General features: G+C 39.2%; 2 protein-coding genes across 2 annotated transcripts in view; one reads left to right on the forward strand and one right to left on the reverse strand.

Moving 5' to 3' along the window:
- The window catches only part of blnk (B cell linker), a 288,551-nt gene that overhangs the window by 169,415 nt on the left and 92,215 nt on the right, over positions 1 to 26,921 (reverse strand). The gene's annotated exons all lie outside the window — the stretch shown is intronic.
- LOC110169119 (RE1-silencing transcription factor) lies at positions 5,477 to 23,692 on the forward strand. The gene is made up of 3 exons (XM_020934632.2): positions 5,477 to 5,739; positions 13,580 to 15,411; positions 19,204 to 23,692. The coding sequence occupies exons 1-3, from the start codon at positions 5,684 to 5,686 to the stop codon at positions 19,794 to 19,796; spliced, it is 2,481 nt and encodes an 826-aa protein (XP_020790291.2). The 5' UTR covers positions 5,477 to 5,683; the 3' UTR covers positions 19,797 to 23,692.

Here is a 26,921-nt window from a genome sequence, read left to right on the forward strand (position 1 = left end):
TCTTACTCGCCCCCGTCTGGAACCAGGACATGGAGGAGGAAGCCTCCGGACCATCTGACCAACACTGGACCCCCAGACCCGTCGTGAGGAGCTGCGCTGACTGCCCCGTGTGTTTGGCGCTGCTGCTGAGCTCAGAGCTTCTGCTCCGGGCTGATGTTGCGTACATAGTTCTACATGCTGCTGTTTTCTGAGTGCTCCTATGCACGATCAGAAGAAATGCGACTGCTGCTCTGAATGCTTCCATCATCGTCGTCATAGCAACAGGTAAACGTCGGTCGCACTTTCGGCGCGTCAGCTCCTAAAACTCCGTTTATCTCAGTTTACACGCAAACGTGAAACTGGAGTTTTCCAAAATCTCCACTCTAGCCGGAGTTTTTAGAAAGATTCATTTTCAGAGGCGAATTCACCGTTTGCGTGTAAACGATGTGAACAAACGAAGGGAAATGTCTGTTTTTTAAAAATACCCGTGTACGTGTAAACGGGGCCTAAATGACAAAGGAATAAACACTAACCACCTGATTTCAGTGGCTACAGACGGAGCACTGAGTATGAGAGGGTCACAAAAGGGGTTTGTGTATCATGATGCTCATTTTGTATTTGTAGCCGACTGAGTCATTTTAACAGTCGGCTGATATAGTTAATATACTGACAGCCTGTGTTGCCTTCATATTAGGCTTATATAAGGCTTTTCATTTTGTGCGGCTCCAGGCAGGTCTGGTTTTTGTTTTTTTGGGCCAATCTGATTCCTGATCTAGTTGCTGGAGAGAAATGAACCTGAGAGGAGGCACTGGGTGGCTCCAGCCTGGCTACAAATCGACAGCATTGAAACTGTAACAGCACATGGGGGTCGTGTGCAACAGGGAGCTCAAATCGACAGAACACCAGCCCTCCACAATATTTTCTGTTTCTCATGTGGACCTATGGGAAAAAAAAATGATTGCCCAACCCTGATATATAGGATTTATACACACAAGTCAATGATTACAAAGGGCAAATGTCAGATCTGCAGCTGCGGGAATAATTCAGCAAAAGTTTAAGCCCACGTTTTGAGGTGAATATGAACAAACAAGGGCCGAGTAATGGATTATACTGTACATCGAGCCTATTACAGCCGGTTTAATGGCCTATTAACACTGTAGTTTGAACTGAGAATTCTTACGGGCAAACTTGTTCAGGACGGACCGTGATTAGAATGAAAAATAGACTTGCTAGAGCTGCTTGTCTCCATGGAGATGTTATTGCGTTGCCTGGAATGACCCGCAGTACGGCATTAAACTTGTCTGTCTTGCATTTTTTCCATTATGGGCTCTTGCTTAAAAATAGCCTACCTTAAAAAACATCCACATGCCTTTTCACCACAAGTAGGATCGTCTCTCGTGAGTTTAAAGCCGTACTGTGGGTTATTCCAGGTGAAGCAATAACATCACCACCTCAAAAGTTGCACAGTCTAATCCGTGTATCATTCTTTCATTTGTTTTTCAATATAAAACCAAAAATAAAATGAAAAAACAACTATTTTCTTCATTATTTGTCTCCAAAACCAAGCTGAAAAAACAGACAATGATTAGTTTTTTTCAGTTTTCAATTTTGTGTTTAAATGAAAAATGGAAAAAAAAAAAATGATAGTGACTTAAACTGTGATACTGGACTGAACCAGGACTAAAACAGGACTAAAACAAGACTAAACCCGGACTAAGCCGTTTTCAGTCTTGGTCTGGTCATGGTCTCGGTCCCGGTTTGGTCCCAATCTGAGTCCTCGTCTCAGTCCCGTTGTAGTCCCAGTCTGGTCCCGGTCTAAGTCCTGGTCTTAGTACTGGTCTCAGTCCCGGTCTGGTCATGGTCTGGTCCTGATCTCGGCCCTGGTCTCAGTCCCGGTCTAAGTCCTGGTCTCTCTCCTGGTCTCAGTCCCGGTATGGTCCCAGTCTCAGTTCTGGTCTGGTCCCGGTCTAAGTCCTGGTCTTAGTACTAGTCTCAGTCCCAGTCTATTCCCAGTCTGGTCCTGGTCTCAGTCCCGGTCTCAGTTCTGTTCTCAGTTCTGGTCTCAGTCCCGGTCTCAGTCCTGGTCTCAGTTCTGGTCTGGTCCCGGTCTAAATCCTGGTCTTAGTACTGGTCTCAGTCCCGGTCTGGTCATGGTCTGGTCCTGATCTTGGCCTAGTCTCAGTCTCGGTCTAAATCCTGGTCTCAGTCCCAGTATGGTCCCGATCTTGGTCCCGGTCTCAGTCCCGATCTCAGTCCCGGTCTGGTCCTGGTCTCAGTCCCAGTCTCAGTCCGGGTCTCAAGTCCCGGGACCAGTCCTGGTCCCGGTCTAAGTCCTGGTCTCAGTCCTTGTCTGGTTCTGGTCTGGTCCTGGACCTGTTTTAGTCCTGGTTCAGTCCTGGTTCAGTCCTGGTTTAGTCCTGGTTCAGTCCTGGTTCAGTCCTGGTTTAGTCCTGGTTCAGTCCTGGTTCAGTCCTGGTTCAGTCCTGGTTCAGTCCTGGTTCAGTCCGGCATCACAGTTTAAATCACGTAAACGGGAAACGGTCGTTATCCGTTTTTTCCATTTTTCATTTAAACACAAAATCGAAAATTGAAAAAACGAATCATTGTCTGTTTTTTCATTTTGGTTTTGGAGACAAATAATTTAGAAAATAATCGTTTTTTCATTTTCTTATTTTTGGTTTTATTTTGAAAAACAAATGAACAAATGACACACGGATTTACTCTTTTTCAGTCTTCAGTTGATCCAGAATCGGACCTTAAAGGCTCATATTAGATTATTTTCTCATGTTTCCTCAGTTGTATTTTGTTTCATTCACATGTTTAACTCACAAACACTGGATATTTAGGTTGAGTTCTTATCTCAAACAAAACACACTTCCACCTTGTCATGTCATGTGGTTAGTGTTGGGAGTGTTACTTTTAAAATGTAATCCCCTACAGATTACAGATTACACACACCAAAATGTAGTTTGTAACGTAATCCATTAAATTACTTAAAGTGAGTAATGTAATCTGAATACTTTGATTACTTGATTTGCTGTAGAGAAGCAAAGACGAGGAAATCTTCACGTAAGAAGTTTTATCTGCTAAAAGAAAATGAAAAGTCCAGACTTTACTGAACCAAATTAAAAATATTATTGATAGAAGAGGAGGAAACACATCCACGCAGCATTATTTTGTCCTGTTAAATCCTGTTTTAGACCTGGTTTTAGTCCTGGTTTAGACCTGGTTTAGATGTGGTTTTAATCCTGGTTTAGTCCTAGTTTAGTCCTGGTTTAGACCTGGTTTAGATGTGGTTTTAGACCTGGTTTAGTCCTAGTTTTGTCCTGGTTTAGTCCTAGTTTAGTCCTGGTTTAGACCTGGTTTAGATGTGATTTTAGTCCTGGTTTAGTCCTAGTTTAGTTCTGGTTTAGTTCTGGTTTAGACGTGGTTTTAGTCCTGGTTTAGTCCTAGTTTAGACCTGGTTTTAGACATGGTTTAGACCTGGTTTAGACGTGGTTTTAGTCCTTGTTTAGTCCTAGTTTAGTTCTGGTTTAGACCTGGTTTAGATGTGATTTTAGTCCTGGTTTAGTCCTAGTTAAGTCCTGGTTTAGTCCTAGTTTTGTCCTGGTTTAGTCCTAGTTTAGACCTGGTTTTAGACATGGTTTAGACCTGGTTTAGACGTGGTTTTAGTCCTGGTTTAGTCCTAGTTTAGTTCTGGTTTAGTTCTGGTTTAGACGTGGTTTTAGTCCTGGTTTAGTCCTAGTTTAGTTCTGGTTTAGTTCTGGTTTAGACCTGGTTTAGTGTCCGGTAATGAGTGGAATTACGGATAAAAAAAAAAGGGATATAGCCCAAAATGTGAAAACAGGAAAATACCGTCGTGTAATCCATTTATTTCAACAAAGTAACTGTAATCCAATTACCACTCACTGAAACAGTAACTGTAACTGAATACAGTTACTCATAATTTGTACTCTGATTACATAACTCCAGTACATGTAATCTGTTACTCTCCAACACTGCATGTGGTGAATAGCCTACAGGAAGTGCTCCACTGTGTTTTTAAACTCCATACACCTTCACTAGAATCATCACATTGTGGATCAGAGCGTTTTGAGCTTTGGAGATGTAGACACACTCATAAAAAAGTTACTCAAACACGTGTGACTGAAATAAAACATAACTCCAGGTCTGTTTTTGACGACGTAACAACATTATAACATGACTTAAATCTCACAAGAGTCAATTTTGCATAATAGATGACATTTACTTCCAGAATCAAAAACTGGGACACGCTCGGTTTGTCGTGGTTGGTAATAATAAAATTGTGAAACGAGTGCGTAATTAAAGAAAATTGTTATGCACTCGGCTCATTCATGACTAACACGTGAGGCAGTATAGTCACGTTTTCTTTCTGTATTTCTTTTTTTCCTGTATTTTACCAAATCAAATGACAATTTCATTTCTCTTTACTGTTCGCAGGGATTACATTGGCCAAAAATAGGGACACCTGGGATATTTCTTGTATAAAACTGGGACAAATCACAGTTTTTTGGATAAATCTGCTGAGACAGGGGACAAAACCATAGATTTGTCCCAGTTTTATACAAAAAATGTCCCAGGTGTCCCTATTTTTGGCCAATTTAATACCTAATACCTGGGACTGTCCTGGGTAAATAAGTAAGTCTGGTCACCCTAAATTTACATATTTTATAGGCTCAAGTCTAGGGTGACCAGATTTTCAAAATAAAAAACTGGGACATCCCTGGAAAATTGTTCTGCACTCTGCACAAATGTAAGTCAGTATAGTCACATTTTCTTTGTGTTTTGGTCATTTTTAAACAGATTTTCTGTATTTTACCAAATCAAATGACAATTTATGCCTGACTTTACTGTTGGCAGGTATTAAATAGGTCAAGAACAGGGACACCTGAGACATTCTTGTATAATAAATGTGTAAAAAGACACAGGGTTCAAAACTGGGACTGTCTCAGGTAAATAAGGACGTCAGGTTACCCTAAATTTAAGTCACCAATGTGTTTTGGTGATTTTTAAGCAGCTTTTCTGTATTTTACCTAATCAAATGACAATTTATGCCTCTGTTTATTATTGGCAGGTATTAAATTGGTCAAAATAGGGGTGACCAGTTTTTCACAATAAAAAACTGGGACATCCCTGGAAAACTGTTGCACTCTGCACTAATGTGAGTCAGTAAAGTCACATTTTCTTTGTGTTTTGGTGATTTTTAAGCAGCTTTTCTGTATTTTACCAAATCAAATGACAATGTATGCCTTTGTTTACTATTGACAGGTATTAAATTGGTCAAAAATAGGGACACCTGAGACAGTGTTGTATATAACTATATGTAAAAAGACACGGGGCTCAAAACTGGGACTGTCCTGAGTAAACAAGGAAGTGTGTTCACAGTAAATTTACATATTTTATAGGCTCATGTCTTTTCTTCTTAAAAAAAAAAAAAAAAAAGTCAGAAATTCCCGATTGTTTTAACGCGTTATTCCGCCCGAATGAACGCGCCGCTGCTCATTCCCACTTATAATCAGTCTAAACACGTATGTGCATGTTATTTATGTGTTATTTCCATGTTATTCCGCTGTTTTTACGCTCGTGGTGGTAGTTTTTCGGCGGTGTTTCTGCTCCGGTCTGGCCCGGGGCAGGTCGCTGTCTCTGGGCTAAAGGCTAAAGCAGCTCAGCCTCTAATCCCCGGATGAAACCAACATGGCCGCCTCTCGCTGAGCTGTCAAGCGCTCTACAAAAGAAAAGGTAAAAAACGACTTAACTCCGCTCATTACGCACGCTTTAAACCCCCGGCGTACGTTTCGCACAGCTTTAACAACCTCCACAACTCGATTCAAGTTGTTTCGTGAACATTGGAGTAACTTTATCGCCACGCTTTTGATTAAGTTGCGTCGTCTTTGTAAGCTTTCGTGCGTCACGTTAATTCAAATGAGTCCAAAACGCCGACGCTTTTTTTCCACGCTATTTCTCCAAAACAACAAAAACGCGACATGCTTTGACACGGCGAGGAAAACGTCGTGATATTCCTGCGTGTTTCTCGCTACTTAATCGTTCGCGAGGCGTGCGCGTCGCTCGGTACCATTGCAAGCTTGGATCATCACTTTGTTGTGGTCAAGTCAACTGCATAATGGCTGCACGATACTACGAGTTATCTCATCAGAAATGCGGATTAAATGGTTATTCTGCGCCAACTTTGATGCTGAAGTTGTTGCACGCTTCTTAAAACCCTCGTCGGGGTTTGTTTTTTGCTGGGAAAGTGCAAAGTTAGTCGCGAGCAGGTGAGCAAAATTGCAACTCGTCTTCACCTGGTTGCAGATAACGATCTCAAAGTCGTCTAACTTTTATCAGTGAATGTAGATGGAGTGTTTTTGCAACGTGTTCTGCTCCAACTCGATCGTGCATTTGTCTGTGCACACGTTGTAGTAATTCGTGCATTATTTTCGTGTCTATCCACTTTGCTTTTTGGTTGTGAAATTGCAAATGCCCTTGACAACTCAAAGTTCTCAAACAAAACGGTGCCTGCAAGTTGTGACTTTTTGTGCCAGCCTAGGAAAAAGCCTTAGGTGTAGTTACGAGTTTTGCATGTACGTTCACTATGCGTAATGTAAATGTCTTTATTTGCAGTGTTAGATAGAAAATTTAAGACTTAGACTTAACTTTATTGATCCACAAGTGAAATGATTTGAACACAGTAGCTCACACATCACAGTAATAATATAATAACAAAGAGAAAACGTATAAATGTTAATAATAAATTCTAAATAAGTATCCAAAAAGACTAGGGATGTAACAATAACTGAAATATTGTGATATCGTATTGTTAAAAGTCTCACAATATATCGAATTGCAAGTTCCTTTGTTTAAATGCATGGTTTTATAGTAGTAACGGCTCATAAACATCGGGAACTACATATCCCATGATTCATTTCAGCGCAGACAGCATGAAGAAATGTTTTTTACTTGCATTCTTAGGATTATGACAGTAATAATTAACACCAGAATCTTGTCAATGTATTTAAAAAGCTAAAAAAGTGTCCGATCTACAATAATTTCAGTGTCTCCAAAATATCGTGATAAATATCGTACCGTGAGATGCATAATGTGATATTATTTTATCGAGAGATTTGGATATCGTTACATCCCTACAAGAGACAATTGTCAAATAAGGCATAATTATAAAAATGTAATTGTACAAGTCAAAATAAAATAGAAAAATAAGTAATAAAAAATATAAAATCTCAGCTTTATACAAGAGGTCAAAGGAAGACAAAAGTTAAAAGCAAAAATTATATAAGTTGTTGTACAGTTGTAGGGAGAATTATCTGTCATATTAGAGTGAGATGTTTTACGAGTGTAGGGAGTATTATCTGTAACATATGAGTGAGTTGTTGTACAGTTGTAGGGAGTATTATCTGTCATATTAGAGTGAGGTGTTGTACAGTTGTAGGGATTATTATCTGTGACATAAGGGTGAATTGTTGTACAGTTGTAGGGAGTATTATCTGTGACATAAGGGTGAGTTGTTGTACAGTTGTAGGGAGTATTATCTGTCACATAAGGGTGAGTTGTTGTACAGTTGTAGGGAGTATTATCTGTCACATAAGGGTGAGTTGTTGTAGGGAGTATAATGTTATGTTATCAAATACAGACCTGGAGTTGTTTTTTTTTTTGTTTCATTCACACATGTTTGAGTAACACTTTTATTATTAGTCTGTCTACATTTCCAAAGCTCTGTTGCACTTTGTGATGTCATGTGCTGGTAGTTTTCAAGTTAACATCTATGTTTTACCTTGTGTTTAGTAGAGATCTGCAATTACAGGGCTGAAATCGTCCAAATGATTCCAGTGAAGCTTTTAAAAAGAGTTTAAACATACAGTGCAACACTTCCTGTTAGGAGTGTAACGATATCCAAGGGGCCGTCCACACGACAATGTTTTTTTGGTCAAAACGGAGAAGTTTGTATTCGTTTTGGCCTTTCATCCACACACAGACGGCGTTTTAGGTGGACGAAAACGGGAGTTTTTTGAGAACGGGTTCCAGAGTGGAGAAATCTGAGAATGCCGGCATCGTGTTGTCGCGTGGACAAGCAAACCGAAGCTTTTGGAAAACAATGATGTCACGATCCCGTCATCGCCAGGGTCCTCTGATGCAGCGAAGCCTGCAGCCCTTGAACTGGCCTCCACAGACCACAAGAGCGTTGCCAAAATGTGACAGGTTTATCCTACGGAGCCGCTCCTGTCGCCCTGCAACAGAGACACGCTGCTAGTGCCAATACTAACAACACGCACCACAGATTAAACACATGGATCAATAACAAAGATTATGTTTACACTGAAACAAATCCACGTATCACCGTATCAGAAACGATCTGCGTCCACACACATCGTTTCTGTGTTTGCAAGTCTTCCCTATCCACACAGCTTTGAGCATATTTGTTTACATTTTACAGAAATTTAACTTAAAACCACATGGCTAATTTGCATAAACTTAAGTACTCAAAAAACAGCTCACTATTGTGCACCGATGTGGTTCAGCTTCTGTCAGACTAAAGGACACGACTCAGTGGAATATTTGGGTTCTTTCTGTGACTTATGTTAAACTTTTGCAAAACAAAACGGCTATATTTCTGGGAAACATCTAAAATAGACAAAATTACCTTAAAGTAAAAAAAAAAAAAAAAACTGTGATGAGATTTGCATTATTAAATATTATTATCATTGTTAACAGCACCACATACAGGTGTGGCAGATGTATTACATCGTTTTCACTCAGTGCTCCATTGTCGTCTGGACGTGAATATTTACTGATCCGGGACGTGTGTGGATGCAAATATTTTTCAACCCACAAAGAAAAAAATCCAGGAGCGTTGTCGTGTGGACTCATGATATAATATCGTCATGATACAATATTTATTGCGACATCGTGGGAAAGCTCACGATATGTTAGGGAGACTCATGATTAGGGATGTGACACTATCCAAATCTCTCTGTACGATATTTTCACGATATACATCTCACGGTACGATATTTATTGCGAGATTTTGTGGAGGCTAACAAAACTGTGAATATGCTACTTTTTCCTCTTAAAATAACCTTGACAAGTTAAAAAAAGAACATAATAAGGTAATGAAAAAAAGAACCTAATAACATAAAATATCATAAGACCAAATGAATCTCATTGGACTAACCTTGACAAGCCTTAACCCAAAGAAAGAAAGTCTTAAAAGTGCTTAGAACTGTTATTTCTATTATCTATTATAGTCTACATTGAATTGGAGCAAATGTAGTTCCCTCTGTCTTTTTTTAGTTATTGCTGCACTATAACTATGAATTTAAGCAAAGACACTTGTAAATCGATATATTGTGATGGTCCACGATATTATTGTGAGAACTCTGACGATACGATATCACCATATTTCAGTTACTGTTACGTCCCTACTTCCTGTATTACCACATGACATCACAAGGTGGAACAGTGTGTTTTCTGTTGGAGAGAAGAAGTCAAGCCTAAATATACAGAATTTGTGTTAAACATGGACAAAAAACCAAAAACAAAACACAATTCCAGGTTTGTTTTTGATTAAGAAACAACATTATACCATAAACCAGAAAGTATATGGGCTCAGTATAGTTTAATATTTATTTTTTTTTTAGCCTTGCACTTGCTGTTCACATGACTTTTCTTTGTTCGACCATTTGTTCACACGTGGCTGTCATAAGAGTGTTAACTGTGTCAGTTGTGAGAAGCAGCCCAAAAGACCCTATAGAGCGTTTTCACTTGACCAAAACATGTTCCTGGTGATGTAGTAGTAGTTCGTGTAATTTGCCATTCAAATACCAGCACGGTGATGTTGGTGAAGTTAGAGTAAAGTTATAATCTGTACTGTCCTTGGTCTTAAATTTGAGCAGACGCCAAAATCATGTAGTACTTTAGGCTGTGTTTAATGAAATAACAGCACCAAAATACTACTTTAATGTATTATGTTTAGCTCTAGGCTCGTGTGTTATGGTCTTACGCAGGAGCAGTGCTGGTAATTTCTTTTTGAATCCTGGTAATCATTTGCATGTGACGTTGTCTTTCACAATTTATTGGCGCTACTTGTGTATCTAGAGCAAATATAGCTCTGAGTAAATTGAAACTTGCACATAATCACACATTAGATTCAAGACTTGCTGCTACTACTACTAGTACTACTACTAGAAGTGCTAGTACTAGGACTACTGCTGCTGCTGCTACTATTACTACTACTTCTACAACTAGTAGCCCAGAGTAAGCTTATTAGGGGGGGAAAAAGTTATGCATCATTGATGGTTTTTAGGCTACTACTACTACTACTACTACTACTACTACTACTACTACTACTACTACTACTACTGTTACAAGTACTACTGTTGCTACTGCTGCTGCTACTACTACAACTACTACTACAACTAGAAGCACCAGACTAAGCTAATGAGGGGAAAAAGTTATGCATCATTGATGGTTAGGTTACTACTACTACTACTACTACTACAACTATTGCTGCTACTACTACTACTACTACTACTACAACTATTGCTACTACTACTACTACAACTATTGCTACTACTACTACTACAACTATTGCTACTACTACTACTACTACAACAATAAATATTGCTACTACTACTACTACTACTGCTGCTACTACTACTACTACTACTGCTACTACTACTACTACTACTACAAATATTGCTACTACTACTACTACAAATATTGCTACTACTACTACTACAACAAATATTGCTACTACTACTACTACTACAAATATTGCTACTACTACTGCTACTACTACTACTACTATTACTACTACTACTACTACAAATATTACTATTACTACAGCAACAACAACTAGTAGTACTGCTGCTGCTGCTGCTACTACTACTACTACTACTACTACTATTACTATTACTATTACTACTACCACCACTACTACCATTACAACTACTACTGCTGTTACTGCTACTATTACTAAAAAGTATGCATCATTAATGAGTTTTTAGGCTGCTACTACCACTACTACTGTTACTACTACTACTACTACTACTACTACTATTACTACTACTCCTAGTACGAGGGATGTAACAATAACCAAAATATCGTGATATAGTTTCGTCAAAAGTCTCACATTGATGCCGTGGGCTGTCACAATATATCGACTAAAAAATTCTTTGCTTAAATGAATTTTTTTTTTTTTTTTTAGTGTAACAATAGCCAATGAACACAAGAAACTACATATCCCATGATTCACTTCAGCGGAGAAAACATGAAGAAATATGTTTTTTACTTGAATATTTGGGATTATGACAGAAATAATTCACATCAAAATCTTGTCAGGGTATTTTAAAAGCAAAAAAGTGTCCTATCTACAATTGGATATCGTTACATCCTTAACTACTACTACTACTACTACTACTACTACTACTACTACTACTACTACGTCTTCAAGTACAAGATAAGATAAGACTTTTATGTGTCTCACAAGGTAAAACTGCTGTGGTGCAAGTTTTGTGGTTTTTCAAAGTTATTCCTCACTTACTTTTTGCAATCTGAGCGCCCTAATTATTCACTACGACGAAGTTTATAAGTGCTTTTTACAACAACTTGCATGCTAACCACGCACCTCCTGATCCTCAGACAATAAAACTCTTAACTGGATGCAGACAGTCAAGAGCGGGTTATAATATCTGTCCTAGAGCAAGAAAAAAGTCTGCTGCTACTACTACAACTACTACTACTATGAGTACTGCTGCTGCTGCTACTGCTACTATTACTGCTACTACCACTACTACTACTACTATTACTACAACAACGAGTAGTCCAGAGTAAGCTAATGAGAGGGAAAAAAAGTTATGCATCATTGATGGTTGGTTTTTAGGCTGCTACTACCACTACTACTGTTACTACTACTACTACTACTACAAGTACTAATACTACTGCTGTTGCTACTACTACAACTAGTAGCCCAGAGTAAGTTAATGAGGGGGGAAAAAGTTATGCGTCATTGAGTTTTTAGACTACTACTACTGATACTACTACTACTACTACTACTACTACTACTACTACTACTGATACTACTACTACTGATACTACTACTACTACTACTACTACTACTACTACTGATACTACTACTACTGATACTACTACTACTACTATACCATACTACTACTATACTACTACTACTGATACTACTACTACTACTACTACTACTACTACTACTGATACTGATACTACTGATACTACTACTACTACTGATACTACTACTATACTGCTACTACTACTACTACTACTACTACTACTACTACTACTACTACTACTACTACTACTACTACTACTACTACTACTACTACTGCTACTACTGCTACTACTACTACTACTACTGCTACTACTACTACTACTACTACTACTACTACTACTACTACTGATACTACTACTACTACTACTGATACTACTATACTACTACTACTACTACTACTGATACTACTACTACTACTGCTACTACTACTACTACTACTACTACTACTACTACTACTACTGCTACTGCTACTACTACTGATACTACTATTACTACTACTGATACTACTATTACTACTACTACTGATACTACTGTTACTACTACTACTACTACTGCTACTACTATTACTACTACTGATACTACTATTACTACTACTACTGATACTACTGTTACTACTACTACTACTACTGCTACTACTATTACTACTACTACTGATACTACTACTACTGCTACTACTACTACTACTGATACTACTGATACTACTATTACTACTACTAGTACTACTACTGATACTACTATTACTACTACTAGTACTACTACTGATACTACTACTACTACTACTACTACTGATACTACTATTACTACTACTGATACTACTATTACTACTACTACTACCACTGATACTACTACTACTACCACTGATACTACTACTACTACTACTGATACTACTACTACTACTACTGATACTACTGCTACTGCTACTGCTACTACTGCTACTACTACCACTGATACTACTACTGATACTGATACTACTACTAGTACTACTACTACTACTACTGATACTACTAGTACTACTACTACTACTACTGATACTACTATTACTACTACTACTACCACTGATACTACTACTACTACCACTGATACTACTACTACTACCACTGATACTACTACTACTACTACTGATACTACTACTACTACTACTGATACTACTACTACTACTACTACTACTACTGATACTACTACTACTACTACTGATACTACTACTACTACTACTATACTACTACTACTACTACTGATACTACTGCTACTACTGCTACTACTGCTACTGCTACCACTACAACAACTATTACTACTACTTCTACTACTACTACTACAACTATTACTACAGCTAAAGGTCCTTCAAAATAAAAATGGAAGCAATAAAATAAGATCACAGAGGGGACATGGAGGTTTAATTTTCTTATATTAAAAAAAAAAAGTTTGACATTTTCATAATTTCTGACTTGTATCTCTTGCATCTCTAAATCTTATCTTTTTGCTGTATTGTCGTAGATTCCCTCACCGACCCATGGATACAGTCGACGTTTGTGCTGCCACCTCCACGGCAGATAACGCCAAACGCCGCGGCCACAACAAGAACAGAGATTGGCTGAAACGTCTCCACCTCAGGAAGGCCGCGCTCCAAGCCCCCGCTATGCAAACCCCTGATAAGCCCGGACCAAAGAAGATAGTAGCCGCAGAGAAGCACGCCGGCGCAGTATGGCCTTCTTCAAAGAAACTACGCAGCCAGGAAACGCCGCAGAGGATGATTAGCAGTGGAAATACGCTCAGGTTTAAATGCTCGCAATGCACGGACAATATCGAACGCGGCCCCAAAGAACTGTCGGTGCATTTCGAGGAAAAGCACAAAGGCTGCCCTCCCGTGTTTTCGTGTCATCTGTGTAAATTCACCACGCACGAATTTTCCTATTTACAAGTTCACGTTTTGAGCCACAAAGACACGTTTTCCTGCTGCAGTTTGTGTAACGACAATGTACAACGCACGTGGCCGGAGTTCAGCGCACACTTGACTTTAGTGCACACGCAAAACGGGAAATACTGCTGCGACGTTTGTAAGAAGTTCTCGACGTTGAACGATAAGGAGTTTTTAGAACACGTGCTGCTTCATAATCTCGGTCTGGACAGGAAAAATGACCAGACGATAAGCAAAACGTCGTATCATTGTCAATTTTGTGGCTACGAAGCGTCGCAAAAAGTCATCCTCACCAAGCACATGAAGACTGTACACGACGGCGTGAATTGTAGCCAGAAAAATAAAGATGTTTTTCCGATGAACGAGACAAAAAGGAAGCCCAGGATGACCAGAAGTGCGGTTAAAGACATAAGCTGGTTGACGCAAGACTGCCTCTCGCTTCCAGGACGCGAGTTTTTGGATAAGTACTGTCACTTGTCGGACGCGCAAACAACGCTGGAAGAGACGCAGCAGTTTTTATTGAAATCTGGAAAGCAAAAATGGAGCAAAGCGTTGAAAAACGTGCTTTCGAACGTCCCGCAAGAGGTGAACCTTCAGTCGAAATTGGAAAAGGAGATCGCGTCGGTGTTTCCGGACAGCAGCCAAGACGTTCTGACGGTGAAAAACAAAATGAATCAAAACGGCGCTAGTTTTGCCAAAAGATTAAAACTGATGACGGAAAAGGAAGCCGGGAATGCCAACGCGGACCTGTGCGGGAAAATTGTCAGCGACGTCAGCTTGAGTGATTGTTTACAAAATCAAGAAGCTAAGCTAAGCGGTGACGTGGCAGTCGCCGAGTCGACAGAAACCGCTCAAACGGAAGAAAACCGAGAGAATCAGAGACTAAAAACGGACTTGAGCGAACGCGACGGCGAAGAGGCGATCCAGGATGGCGCTATTCTGAATGAACTGAAAGCCGAGGAGAGAAAAGCGGTCCGTAAAGCGCTACCAAAAAAGAAACGGAAAAATATGCGTTGGAGAAATGCGAAAAAGTCTAAAAATGTGGACAAACTCAAAACGGCGCTGGCCTTGAAAATAATTTTAAAGAAGAATCCCAAAAAAGGAAAGCAATGGGTGACGCAAGCTGCATTACCACGAGCGAACTGTAATTCCACCGTAAATGACTTCACAACTTGTATTAAAAAAAGCGTATGCAAACGAGAGGGGACGATAAAAGACAAGCACGAGACCGGACACTGCGGGATCGTGAATACGGTGGAGAAACAAAAAGACAAGACCCAAAATGGCGGAGAATCGGCGGGAGAAGCGGTGAGATTGGTGAACGGGACGAAGGAAAAGAGCCACGAGAAAAGTCGTCACGATGGTTTCACGAAGGCGTCTCCTCTGCTGGAGTCTGTCATTACTCCTCAAAGTAAGAGTTAATTATAGTTTTCATGTGGTGTAATAGAAGAAGTGAATTTAATTGTGTAGCGTTTATGTGACCCAGCCCAAAATCAGACACAGATTTGCACTTTAAACCAACACGGTTCGAATGATGGGGTTTCTGCCGATCTGAAATTAGATTCTCAATTTGGATTTTTTAATAACAACATTGTGTGACGTTGTCTACAGTCTCAAAAATTTAAATCCAAATTACTATAGAAAATATTTAACTTTCTACCCTTTTGATTGTTGGGTATGGCTATGGAATATTAGTTTTTTTTTTTCCCTTTTTCCGATTTGCCACATTTATGTTCTGGTCGTCTTTAAGTTATACTCTAGACTAGGGCTGGGTATCATTAAGAAGTTGCCGATACGATACATATCTCGATACATAGTCCACGATACGATACATATCTCGATACAGTGAGCTTTTGATTCGATACCATATACTTCAAATCGAATCAATATGGTTTAATAAAAAATAAAGTCTAAATCATGGCTGTGACACTAAAAGTCTTTGTTAAACCACTTCTTATGCAAAGTTCATATGAAACACAAACATTTTAATTATCAAAACAGTGAAAATGTCAAATGTGTGGCATATATGAGTTTCCTTTCTCTAAACAAGCAACAAAACTGTGGCATTGTAACAAAATTATTTAGTTATATATAGAAAAAAATACTCTTTGCGATATATTGATACAGCAGCCCACGATATCGATACTGTATCATCATATTAAACGATACGATATATCGATATTTCAGTATTTTTGCACACCCCTACTCTAGACCAGACAGAACTGAAAGCGGAGGGAACGAAAAGTAGTCCGTAAAGCTCTACCAAAAGGGAAACAGAAAAATATGCGTTGGAGAATGCGAAGAAGTCTAAAAATGTGGACAAAGTTAAAACAGTGCCGGCCTTGAAAATAGTTTTAAAGAAGACACAAGCTGCATAGCTGCTCAGCACGACCTGTCAAACTCAGGTCCAGGGGCCAAATTTGTCCCGTGAGATCATATCAAACATGTATTAGAGCTGCCCACCGGCTACAGATAGACTATAGAGACATTATTTATATAAAACTTTGTTATTATTTTATATTATGTTTGTTCTGGATTCAGTGTTTAAGCAAAACTATTATTAAACATTTATTTTAATAAGAAAAGGTTTAACATTACATATCTCAAAAGAAGAGAAAACATGCACATGTTGTTGAAATTTTTCGATAAATATTTAGTTTGGCCCACGACTTAGTCCCAGTTTTTAGTTTTGGCCCTTTGTGAATTTGAGTTTGACACTCCTGCATTAGACCTGCTTTAGTCCTGTTTTTACACCTTGGTACCAGGTTCTTGGTGTCAAGTTTGTGAAACACTGATTTTAGGTTTTAAAAGCTTTATAATGGTTTTGCTTAAGACTGTAAAAAGCATTTGACTATTGAGTTCATGATGCCCAAATGTAAAGGCCACATTTGTAGAACTCTAGTCAACTGAGGAAATTGTTAAATTCAATGAAAGTTTTGGAAAAGTCATGAAATTTTAGTATCTCTTTCACGAAACTGCAGCATTCTGTTAAATTCTCATTTGGCTATTCTGATTATTTCCAAATGTCTTCGCCTTTTGTTAAAAGAGACGACAATAAATGCACTGACAGTATTTTGAAGGTTAAAAAAAAGTATAATCCCAAACCATAAGGTGAGTGGAAAGCATTAAAATTTCATATTTAGCCCTAAAAGTCTGATCAATTCTACACATGTAGGTGCCGTAAAGTCATGGAAAATTCACATTGGGGACATGGAAAAAGTCATGGAAAAGTTTTGAAATTTTTTTGAGTGAGTGGGATCCTTGCAGACATGTCCTGTACATTGATTAATTGACGAAATGAGTTTTTTTTTGAAAAGCACCAGCAAAAGTTTTCAGAAAAATCTTTGTTTAAAGAGAAGTAACTTCTTCGTAACTGAAAAAACAGACTGAACAGTCCAGTCGCTCCATGGCGTCTTTTTGTTGTTCTACATACATTCCATTGTGATACATATCAAAGAATTACTCAACAGTAAAAAGGCCAACATTGCCCAATTAATTGACCAAACCACTAAAGGACTGCAGCTTTACACGTATTGTATTTCATTTCAACACAGGGCTGGGCAAGATGGGAGATCTTTTGTGCTGTTGTGTTCTTTTGAATAATCACATTTCTTCCTCCAAGGTCTGGACTCTAAAACACATGATGTACCATGTTTTTCGGACTACAAGTCTCTTCAAAGTATAAGTCGCACCAGCCAAAAAAATGCGTAATGAAGGAAAAAAAGCATATATAATTCACATCAGGCTATAAGTGGCACTTTTTGGGGGAATTTTTTTTTATAAAATCAGAGACCAGGAACTGACATTTCATCTTGAAAAGCAAGTTCTAGTAAAAACAACAGAACAGAGAACAGACTGTTAACGTCACATATGATCAGTTCTTCAGATAAACAGAAACAACAGAACAAGTTTAATAAACTCTACATCTCACTCCAAATCACTAAATCCATTCAATTCTTCATCCTCGGTGTCACGTAAGAACAACTGCATGCGAGTAGCTCAGACTCCAAAGTCCAGTTAAAACATGTTGACAGATTTTTGCGCGTCGTGTACCACATAAAATCAGTTTCGAGGTCAGTGTGCACAACCAGAATTAATACATCAGGCGCACTGTAGATTTTTGAGAAAATTAAAGGATTTTAAGGCTGTGTTCAGACGAGGGATGGGCATGATTAGTCGATTAATCGATAATTGATCATTAAGAATTTTATCGATTACGTTCATTTTAATCGACAAACCGAATGTATGTTGCTGTGTGTATCGTGACCAAACAGGTGTGTACATGTGTCTCTGCATCAGAAGGAGCGAGACACAAACAGTGGGTCAGTCTGTAACGAACCGAAGCACAAATGCGTATTTAACGATGATTTGTACAAGAAATTCCACACTTTCCGTTGCGTTCGGGACAAGTGTGAGTCCATGTGCACAGTGTATAAAGCAGCACATATGTTTCTGTGTCCAGTGGGAAAAAGTTTTACCAGGTGAGAGTCGCGCAATGTCGATGACGAGTCCCCACCTCCCTCCCCCCGTACGCTGTCCTGGTTTTGACAAACGCAAATCTGGTCACACTAACCTGTATTCACCTGAGTCATGTCTTTTAATCCAACAGAAGTTGAACCACATCAGCGACACAAGAGCTGGAGTTTTATCTTCGCTTATTTTATGCAAATTAGCGATGCAGTTTTAAGTTTTGTTTCTGTGAGATTTGAACAAAAAAGAATTAAACACATTATAATATCAAACGGGCTGATGTGGCTCTAGAGTCGTTACGATTTATACATCGTAAAGTTGAATTTATTTATGCAGATTAGTAGTGCAGATGGTAATAATAATGATGATCATTTTAATATAAAAACGTTAATGATTAATTGATAATCGATCGTTAATTCTTCTGACGATCGATTACGAAAATTTCATTGAATGCCCATCCCTAGTTCAGACTGTAGGGCTTAATGCTCAATTCGAATTTTTTTGTGAAATCTGATTTTTTTGCGCGGTCGTTCACATTTCCAATTAAATGTGACTTTTATGTGATCTCCAATGTGAACTTCAAACGCCCGAAAGTGTCCCGTATCCGCATTGGAGCATAAGTCACACGAAACACCCAAACCGTGAAAAAAAAGTGCGTCTTATAGCCCAAAAAATACGGTATTTGCTTTTCTGTTTCATGTATTTATTCATAACTCGATTCATTTTTTTACAGGTGAAACATCTCGACCAGCTCTGTCCCCTCCACCCACAGACCCCACCCTGTCCGAGTCGCCCCTCACCTCCTGCCCGGACCCTTCCCCCTCTCCGTCTCCCGTGCCCTCCTGGACCCCCATCCCCAAAAACACGGAGCGGACCCTGCATCTCATCGCCATCAACCCCAACCAGCTCGTGAAGCGCCCGGCGGGAGAGCAGCCCGTCGTGGTGCTAAATCATCCAGACGTCGATATTCCGGAAATCCACAAAATCATGGAAGTCGTGAACAGATACAAAGGAGAAGTCCACAAAGTCGTGCTGTCGAAAAGGACAATAAACGCGCTTTCGGAGATGAACGGCGACGTCGTCAACTCGCAGAGGGACAGTACCGCGCAGAAAAACCACGTTCGCGAGAGGTTTTTGCTGAAATTAAAACTACGAAGGCTGAGCAAGAAGAAGTTTGAAGTGGTGGATGACGAAGAGTCTCTGGAAGGAGAGAAACCGTTTCGCTGTTGGTTTTGCGGCAGAGCGTTCGGAAGTCGAGAAGCGTGGGTCGTTCACAGACAGCGCCACCTGATGGAGTGGAAGAGTCCAAAATGTGAAAACTCTTAAAGGGACAGTACTGTGTTCGGTCAAATTAAGTCTAAAACATGTGGTGTGTAATGTATTTTCAAGCGTAAACGATTGTTAATTTTGGTGAAGTAGACGGTTGCAATTCTTCCTTAATTTCTTTTTTTGTGGACTTATTTATGTGATAGATTTTAATTGTTTTTTTACTTAAAAGAATCAAAAAATTACTCAAATATTTCCTCATAATTTTCTTGAAGTTTACAATTTCTTTTACCTTCATTTTAAGTTTTCTTTACCTTTTACTGATGCACTGTGTAACTTTTTGGTCACGGGTCCGTCGCCTGCTTGTTTCTACGGCGATGTCATTGCTCTGTTCTGTCTGGAATGTTCCGCAGTATGACTTTAAACAGCCTCTACTTTAAATATATTCAATTACAGGTGGTTTTAGAGCTCAAAAATACCTAGAAAAACATGCAGTCTGACTCTGAGACGGGGCTGTCTTTCCGCAGATCTGACCTGTAACTTGGCCTAGTTTTGTTTCCATGATAGAAAGGTTTAATGCCATAGTGTGAAACATTCCAGACAAAGCAATAACGGCTCCATGGAGGAAAGCACTCCACCAGAAAAGTTACACAATGCACCTTCCAAAATAAACAAATTGTAAAAACGTGGCTATAAAAAAAAACAGCTGGGTTGAAATCCACATTTACAACGCACAATAGGCTCTATTCACGGTTACCGGAAGACGTTTGGAAACATCCGGATGACGACTTCCGGTGTAGTTAACGACACTGGGCACGTGAAAAACAAATAAAACCGTGGATTCAGCAGCGGCGTCTTCACAACCTGACAAAGTTTTCCACGGGGGACTTGACTCTAATCGCGTCAATATCACAGACCGAACTCAACGAACGCTACAAATACATCTTTATTAAGTTAAACAAATTATAATACACACATTAATAGGCAATTTATAAAAGGGAATAAAAGAATACAGTGACGTAGATGAAGAAAACCGGTCCATTTTCTCAGTTTTTGTCTTCAGATTGTGTTACGATCGCCAACATAGCCCAAAAGAAGTCGTCATCGGCATGTTTCCAAGCAAATAGAGCCCATAACCACAATTGAAATCTATTTAAAATTCTGTATTTCAGTTCAGGTCTTTGCTCCCGTCTGCTTTTCCAAACTGGAACGCATTACACACCCACATGTGTCTTATAGAGGTGGGCGATGTGACGATATAAAAGCTGTCGTTTTCTTTTCAACACAGATCTTTCAGGGCAATATAAAACTTAAAGTATGTGAAAGAATTGTTATAAAATAGCTATTAATCTGGATTTACTTTTTTTTTTTCCTGCATTGCCCACCTCTAGACTTAAAGGTACACTGTAACTTTTCTTTTGGGCAATTACGCCACCGGTGATTTCCTTGCTTTGCCCGGAATGTTCCAAAGTATAGCGTTAAACTTATATACCGTATTTTTCGGACTATAAGGCGCACCGGATTTTAAAACGCAGTATCAGTAATGTTGAATTCTCTCGTCTGTTTTCATACATAAAGCACACAGGATTATAAGGCGCATGAAGCGAAACGAGACGTCACATTTTTCACCTTCAGTGTCCGAGTTTAACAGTTTGGCGATTCCGGCGTTAAGGGTGTCCGAATCTCTCTTGTGATTATCATCTCAGGTCAGTCTAGTTGCTGTTTTTTAGCTGTTCAGTGATGACTCTGGTCTTGGTAAAAGCTCGGACGACACTTGACACTGATCCCTTAGCTCAGGCGTCCACGATCCATCGGCAGATCGTGGTGTAACTCGCCCGGTGTTGCCTCTCTGTGTTGGCGAATGTGTATTACTTCGCGAGGCCGTAATCCTCCAGCAATCCATCAAACAGTGCGGCTTCGTTGCTTACCAAAGTCCAACTAAAACATTCAGATTTTGCGCGCTTTGTACGACATAAAATCAGTTTGAGGTCAGTAAGCACAACTAGAATTATTAAGGCGCACTGTCAATTTTTGAGAAAATTAAAGGGTTTTAAGGCTACGTTCAGACTGCAGGGCTTAATGCTCGATTAAAATTTTTGTGTGAAATCAGATTTTTTTGGCAAGGCTGTTCACATTTCCAATTGAATGTGACTTTTGTGTGATCTTCAGTGTGAACTTTAAACGCCCCAAAAGTGTCCTGCATGAGCATTGGAGGACACGACGACGTCACACACAGAGAGCGTGATCAGTGTTTACGGAAGTCGCCTAAACGCTGGGTTTGTCTCCCAAAACACGATCCAGTTCTTTGTAAAATGGACAGGTTACACATCCACAACTGCTTTGTTTGTTTGAGTCTTTAGCCTCCTTGTATTTGGCTCGTAGGCTCTTTTTATTTCGTTGACATTGGAGCCAGGATCGTCTGTAGCCGCACTCTGACATTTCTTTGGCAGTCGTTTCAAAAACCGCCTGGTTCCGATAAGACTCCTCCAGTTTGGCTTGAATACAGCGATTCCCCCCAAATAATAATTAACTCGCTAACCTCACTTTCCCTCCATTGACGAGACTCCGAGCCTGACGTTTAGGTGGGATGAATGCGACCTGACTGTTCAGACTAAAGTCGCTGTGAAAAGATCGGATATGTATCGGTTTTAGGAGCACATATCCAAGTGTCCTGGGTCACATTTGAAGAAAAACTGATCCGTGTCATTCAGACTGTCATTAAAAGATCAGATACAGGTCGCATACGGGTGAAAAAAATCAGATTTGGGTCACTTCCGGCTGCAGTCTGAACGTAGCTTAACGTAGCGCCTTATAGTCCGAAAAACACCGTATCTTTCATTTATTGAATTACGAAGCTCAAAAACAACTCTGGAAAAACCTGCGCGCTTAGATAAATTTACGTCATATTGCGGAACATTCCGGGCAAACTTCCGCAATTACATCTCCGTGAAGATCTTCGAAGAGAAAAGTTACATCGCTACCTTCAATGTCACAACACTGGGAAATATCTGGAAGCGGACTTTTGCAATACAACTCAATGGAGAGACTTTTTTTTTTTTGTTTTGTTTTGTTTGTTGTTATTTTTGAAAAGTCTTAAATCAAACTTACCTGGACTGTTTCCATTCTCAGGACCCTAAGCTCCCTATGTCAACAATCTGGGATAGTTTGATCATTTAATATAATTATTTGTAAAGCCACACGCAACTGGTGGAATGAATTTAGTCGTTTGTATTTTTGACTACATATTCTATAGCTTTATTTAATTGGGCGTACACTGTTGTAATGGTATTTTATAAGACACTGTTAAATGTACAGAATTTTTGCCATATGAATCGGAGGAGGCAGTACGGGTAGACTACGCAGTGAGCTGTCGTAACGTATTTATACTTGTGCGGGTGCCCAGAAGTTACTTAACCAAAACTGTGTAAGATAGACAATAAGCTGTTTTTATTTATGAGTTTAGCCGTTGTTTTCCTCATTATCGCAGATCATGTTAAAATATATCCCGCTTTCGTTATTCCGTTATTTATACCGTCGTGTTTCTTCTTGTACTGCGGGATTTTTTTTGGACGTAGGCGTGGAAGCTGGAAGTGGACATATTGTGCAAAATCGGCATGTTTTATCCATTTTCTGATCGTTTTTCACGTTTCTTCATCCGCTCAAAGTTGTATTTGTTAGTATTTACTAGGGATGTAACAATAACCGTAATATCGTGATATCGGATTGTCAGAGGTCTCACAATTAGGGATGGGCATTCGATAAAATTTTCTTAATCGATCGTCGGAAGAATTAACGGTCGATTATCGATTAATCATGAATGTTTTTATATTAAAATGATCATCATTATTATTACTATCTGCACTACTAATCTGCATAAATAAATTCAACTTTACGACATATAAACCGTAACGACTCTAGAGCCACATCAGCCCGTTTGACATTATAATGTGTTTAATTCAGTTTTTGCGCAACTCTTCACAGAAACAAAACTTAAAACCGCATCGCTAATTTGCATAAAATAAACGAAGATAAAACTACAGCTCTTGTGTCGCTGATGTGGTTCAATTTCTGTTGGATTAAAAGACATGACTCAGTGGAATACATTTTAGTGTGACCAGATTTGTGTTTGTCAAACCAGGACAGCGTACGGGGGGAGGGGGGCTGGGGACTCGTCATCGACATTGAGCGACTCTCACCTGGTAAAACTTTTTCCCACTGGACACAGAAACATATGTGCTGCTTTATACACTGTGCACATGGACTCACACTTGTCCCGAACGCAACGGAAAGTTGGAATTTCTTGTACAAATCATCGTTAAATACACATTTTTGTGCTTCAGTACGCTGCAGACTGACCCACTGTTTGTGTCTCGTTCCTTCTGATGCAGAGACACATGTACACACCTGTTTGGTCAGGCTACGCACAGAAACCTACATTTGGTTTGTCGATTAAAATTGACGTAATCGATGAAATTCTTAATGATCAATTATCGATTAATCGACTAATCATGCCCATCCCTACTCACAATAATATCTTAAATTATTCGTTATAGTGCAGCAATAGCTAAAAAAACAGAGGGAACTACAAAGACCATGATCCTTTGCTCCGTTTCAGTGCCGATTACTAGTACATGAAGAAATAACTGTTTATAAGCACTTTTTAAATTCTTTGGATTATGACAGAACCAAAGTCATATCGAGGCATTTTAAAAGGAAAATGCAGAATTATTCAAAATTCTGTTTGTCTCAAAATATCACAATAAATATCGAACTGTGAGCCAGAGGTGGGGACTTGTGAGTCGTGACTTGGACTCGATCAGACTTGAGTTACAATTTTTAGGACTTGAGACTTTACTTGATAAAATGGACGAAGACTTGGGACTCGACTCGGACTTGAAGGTCAGTGTCTCGGGATTTAACTCGGACTTGAGGCCTGTGACTTGAGAAGACTTGATGCTTCTCCTAAAAGACATGTTTTTAGAAAATACTGTTCTCTTTACAGTTGATAAATGTGGTGCTGAATTTTACAGAAAGAAATGAACATGTCCCACTTCTGTTGTAACTGAAGTACTGTGATACTCAAATGTACTACAGTAATACACAGTACAATACAGTAAAACAAACGGAACTACAGAGAGAACATGATCCCTCATGACAAAGTAACTGTAAACACTTTTAAATCTGATTTTTTTCTATTCTGATGTAATGATTCACACTAAGATCTTGTCAAGACATTTAAAAAGGAAAAATTAGCATTTCTTATATAAACAGTCTTACATAAATACTTGTAGAAAGAAGGACATTTCACTTTAAGTCATATAAGTTGCAAAAATCTAAGCTATATTTTGGTACTTTGGTTTAAAGACTTGAAATGACTTGAGGCTCAAAGCAGACGACTTGGACTTGACTTGGACTTATGGGCCAGTGGCTCGAGACTCAACTTGGACTTGAGTGTATTTGACTTGGGACTTGACTGGGACTTTGATGTCAAAGACTTGAGACTTACTTGAGACTTGCAAAACGACGACTTGGTCCCACCTCTGCCGTGAGCTGCATATCGTGAAAGTATCGTACCCAGAGATTTGGATATCGTTACATCCCTAGTATTTACTCGAGTATTCAAGGCGTCGTTGCGTCCATCTGTCCCCGTTTTCACCGACGCCAGTACACGCCCATTGCTCTCGTCTCATTTCGCTAAATTTTATTATCTCAATCGTTGGTGTATATAGGATTTGGCAGTGTCACGTTGCTCACTTTTTGCCCCATTTGATTTCATGTTTCTCCAGCAACTAAGTCAGGAATCGGAAAACACTAGATGGTTTGCAAGAACCCCAGAAGTTGTAGACTCCGGCCAGTCAGCGAAGAGCTGTGAAGCCATGACGTCAAACTCGTCGCGTCTGTCTGGGTCCATTTTGTGGTACAACACAACAGTAAACAAAGCGTCGAGACGGATGTAGACGAAGACGGACATTTGAGGAGTTAAAGCCGGAACAAAGAGAATGTTGAATTTTATCAAGAGGAAAGACGGGGTTGTCCTCCTTCCTACGGGATTTGGGGCATTACATACGTCCAGTGTTGGGGAGTAACAGATTACATGTACCAGGATTACGTAATCAGAGTACAAATTATGAGTAACTGTATTCAGTTACAGTTACTGTTTCAGTTAGTGGTAATTGGATTACAGTTACTTTGTTGAAATAAATGGATTACAGGGAGGTATTTTCCTGTTTTCACATTTTGGGCTAAACCAGGACTAAAACCAGGACTAAACCAGGACTAAAACCAGGACTAAACCAGGTCTAAAAGCAGGACTAAACCAGCTAAAAGGACTAAACTAAAACTAAACCAGGACTAAAGGACTAAAACCAGGTCTAAAACCAGGACTAAAGCAGGACTAAACTAAAACTAAACCAGGTCTAAAACTAAAGGGACTAAAACCAGGACTAAAACTAGGACTAAACAATATAAACCAGACACCTAAACAGTAGAGTGAACATAATTTCAGGCAGCAGTGACCTCATATAGAAATAATTTCTATATCAATAATATTTTTTATATGCTTAAGGAAAGACTGGGCTTTTTATTTTCTTTTAGCAAACAAAATTTATGTTAAGATTTCCTGGTCTTTGCTTCTCTACAGCAAACAGCTTGCTTATTCAAGGAGACTTGGACTGAACAGACAATTTGAAGAGAACAAACATGAATTTTCAGGATGTGGTTGATTCATTCATGTAGTTTTAAAAAATATGACAATATCAAGTAATCCAAAGTATTCAGATTACGTTACTCACTTTAAGTAATTTAATGGATTACGTTACAAACTACATTTTGGTGCATGTAATCTGTAATCTGTAGGGGATTACATTTTAAAAGTCACCTTCCCAACACTGCATACGTCACGACCAAATAGCAGCGATTGGTTAAATAAAAAAGTACCAGCCAGTGCCATCGAACAAACGAATCCTAACTGCCAGGAAGTGAAACCGGCTGATGAATCAGGCTAGACTTTTTTGGCTTTAATGAACAGAATCTACTCACCAATGTGATCTCCAGCTGTCCCTAGAAGAGTTAGACACCACGCAGGACTTTGTTGTGATAATATTTACTCTTAACATACCACAAATGTGCGTCTTATAATCGCTCACTGGATCGGACCTGGAAATCAGCGCACTTGTTTCTTTTATG

The sequence above is a fragment of the Boleophthalmus pectinirostris genome, unplaced genomic scaffold (assembly GCF_026225935.1).
Source record: "Boleophthalmus pectinirostris isolate CB_2022bp ecotype Guang Dong unplaced genomic scaffold, ASM2622593v1 HiC_scaffold_5, whole genome shotgun sequence".
NCBI classification, from domain to species: Eukaryota; Metazoa; Chordata; class Actinopteri; order Gobiiformes; family Gobiidae; genus Boleophthalmus; species Boleophthalmus pectinirostris.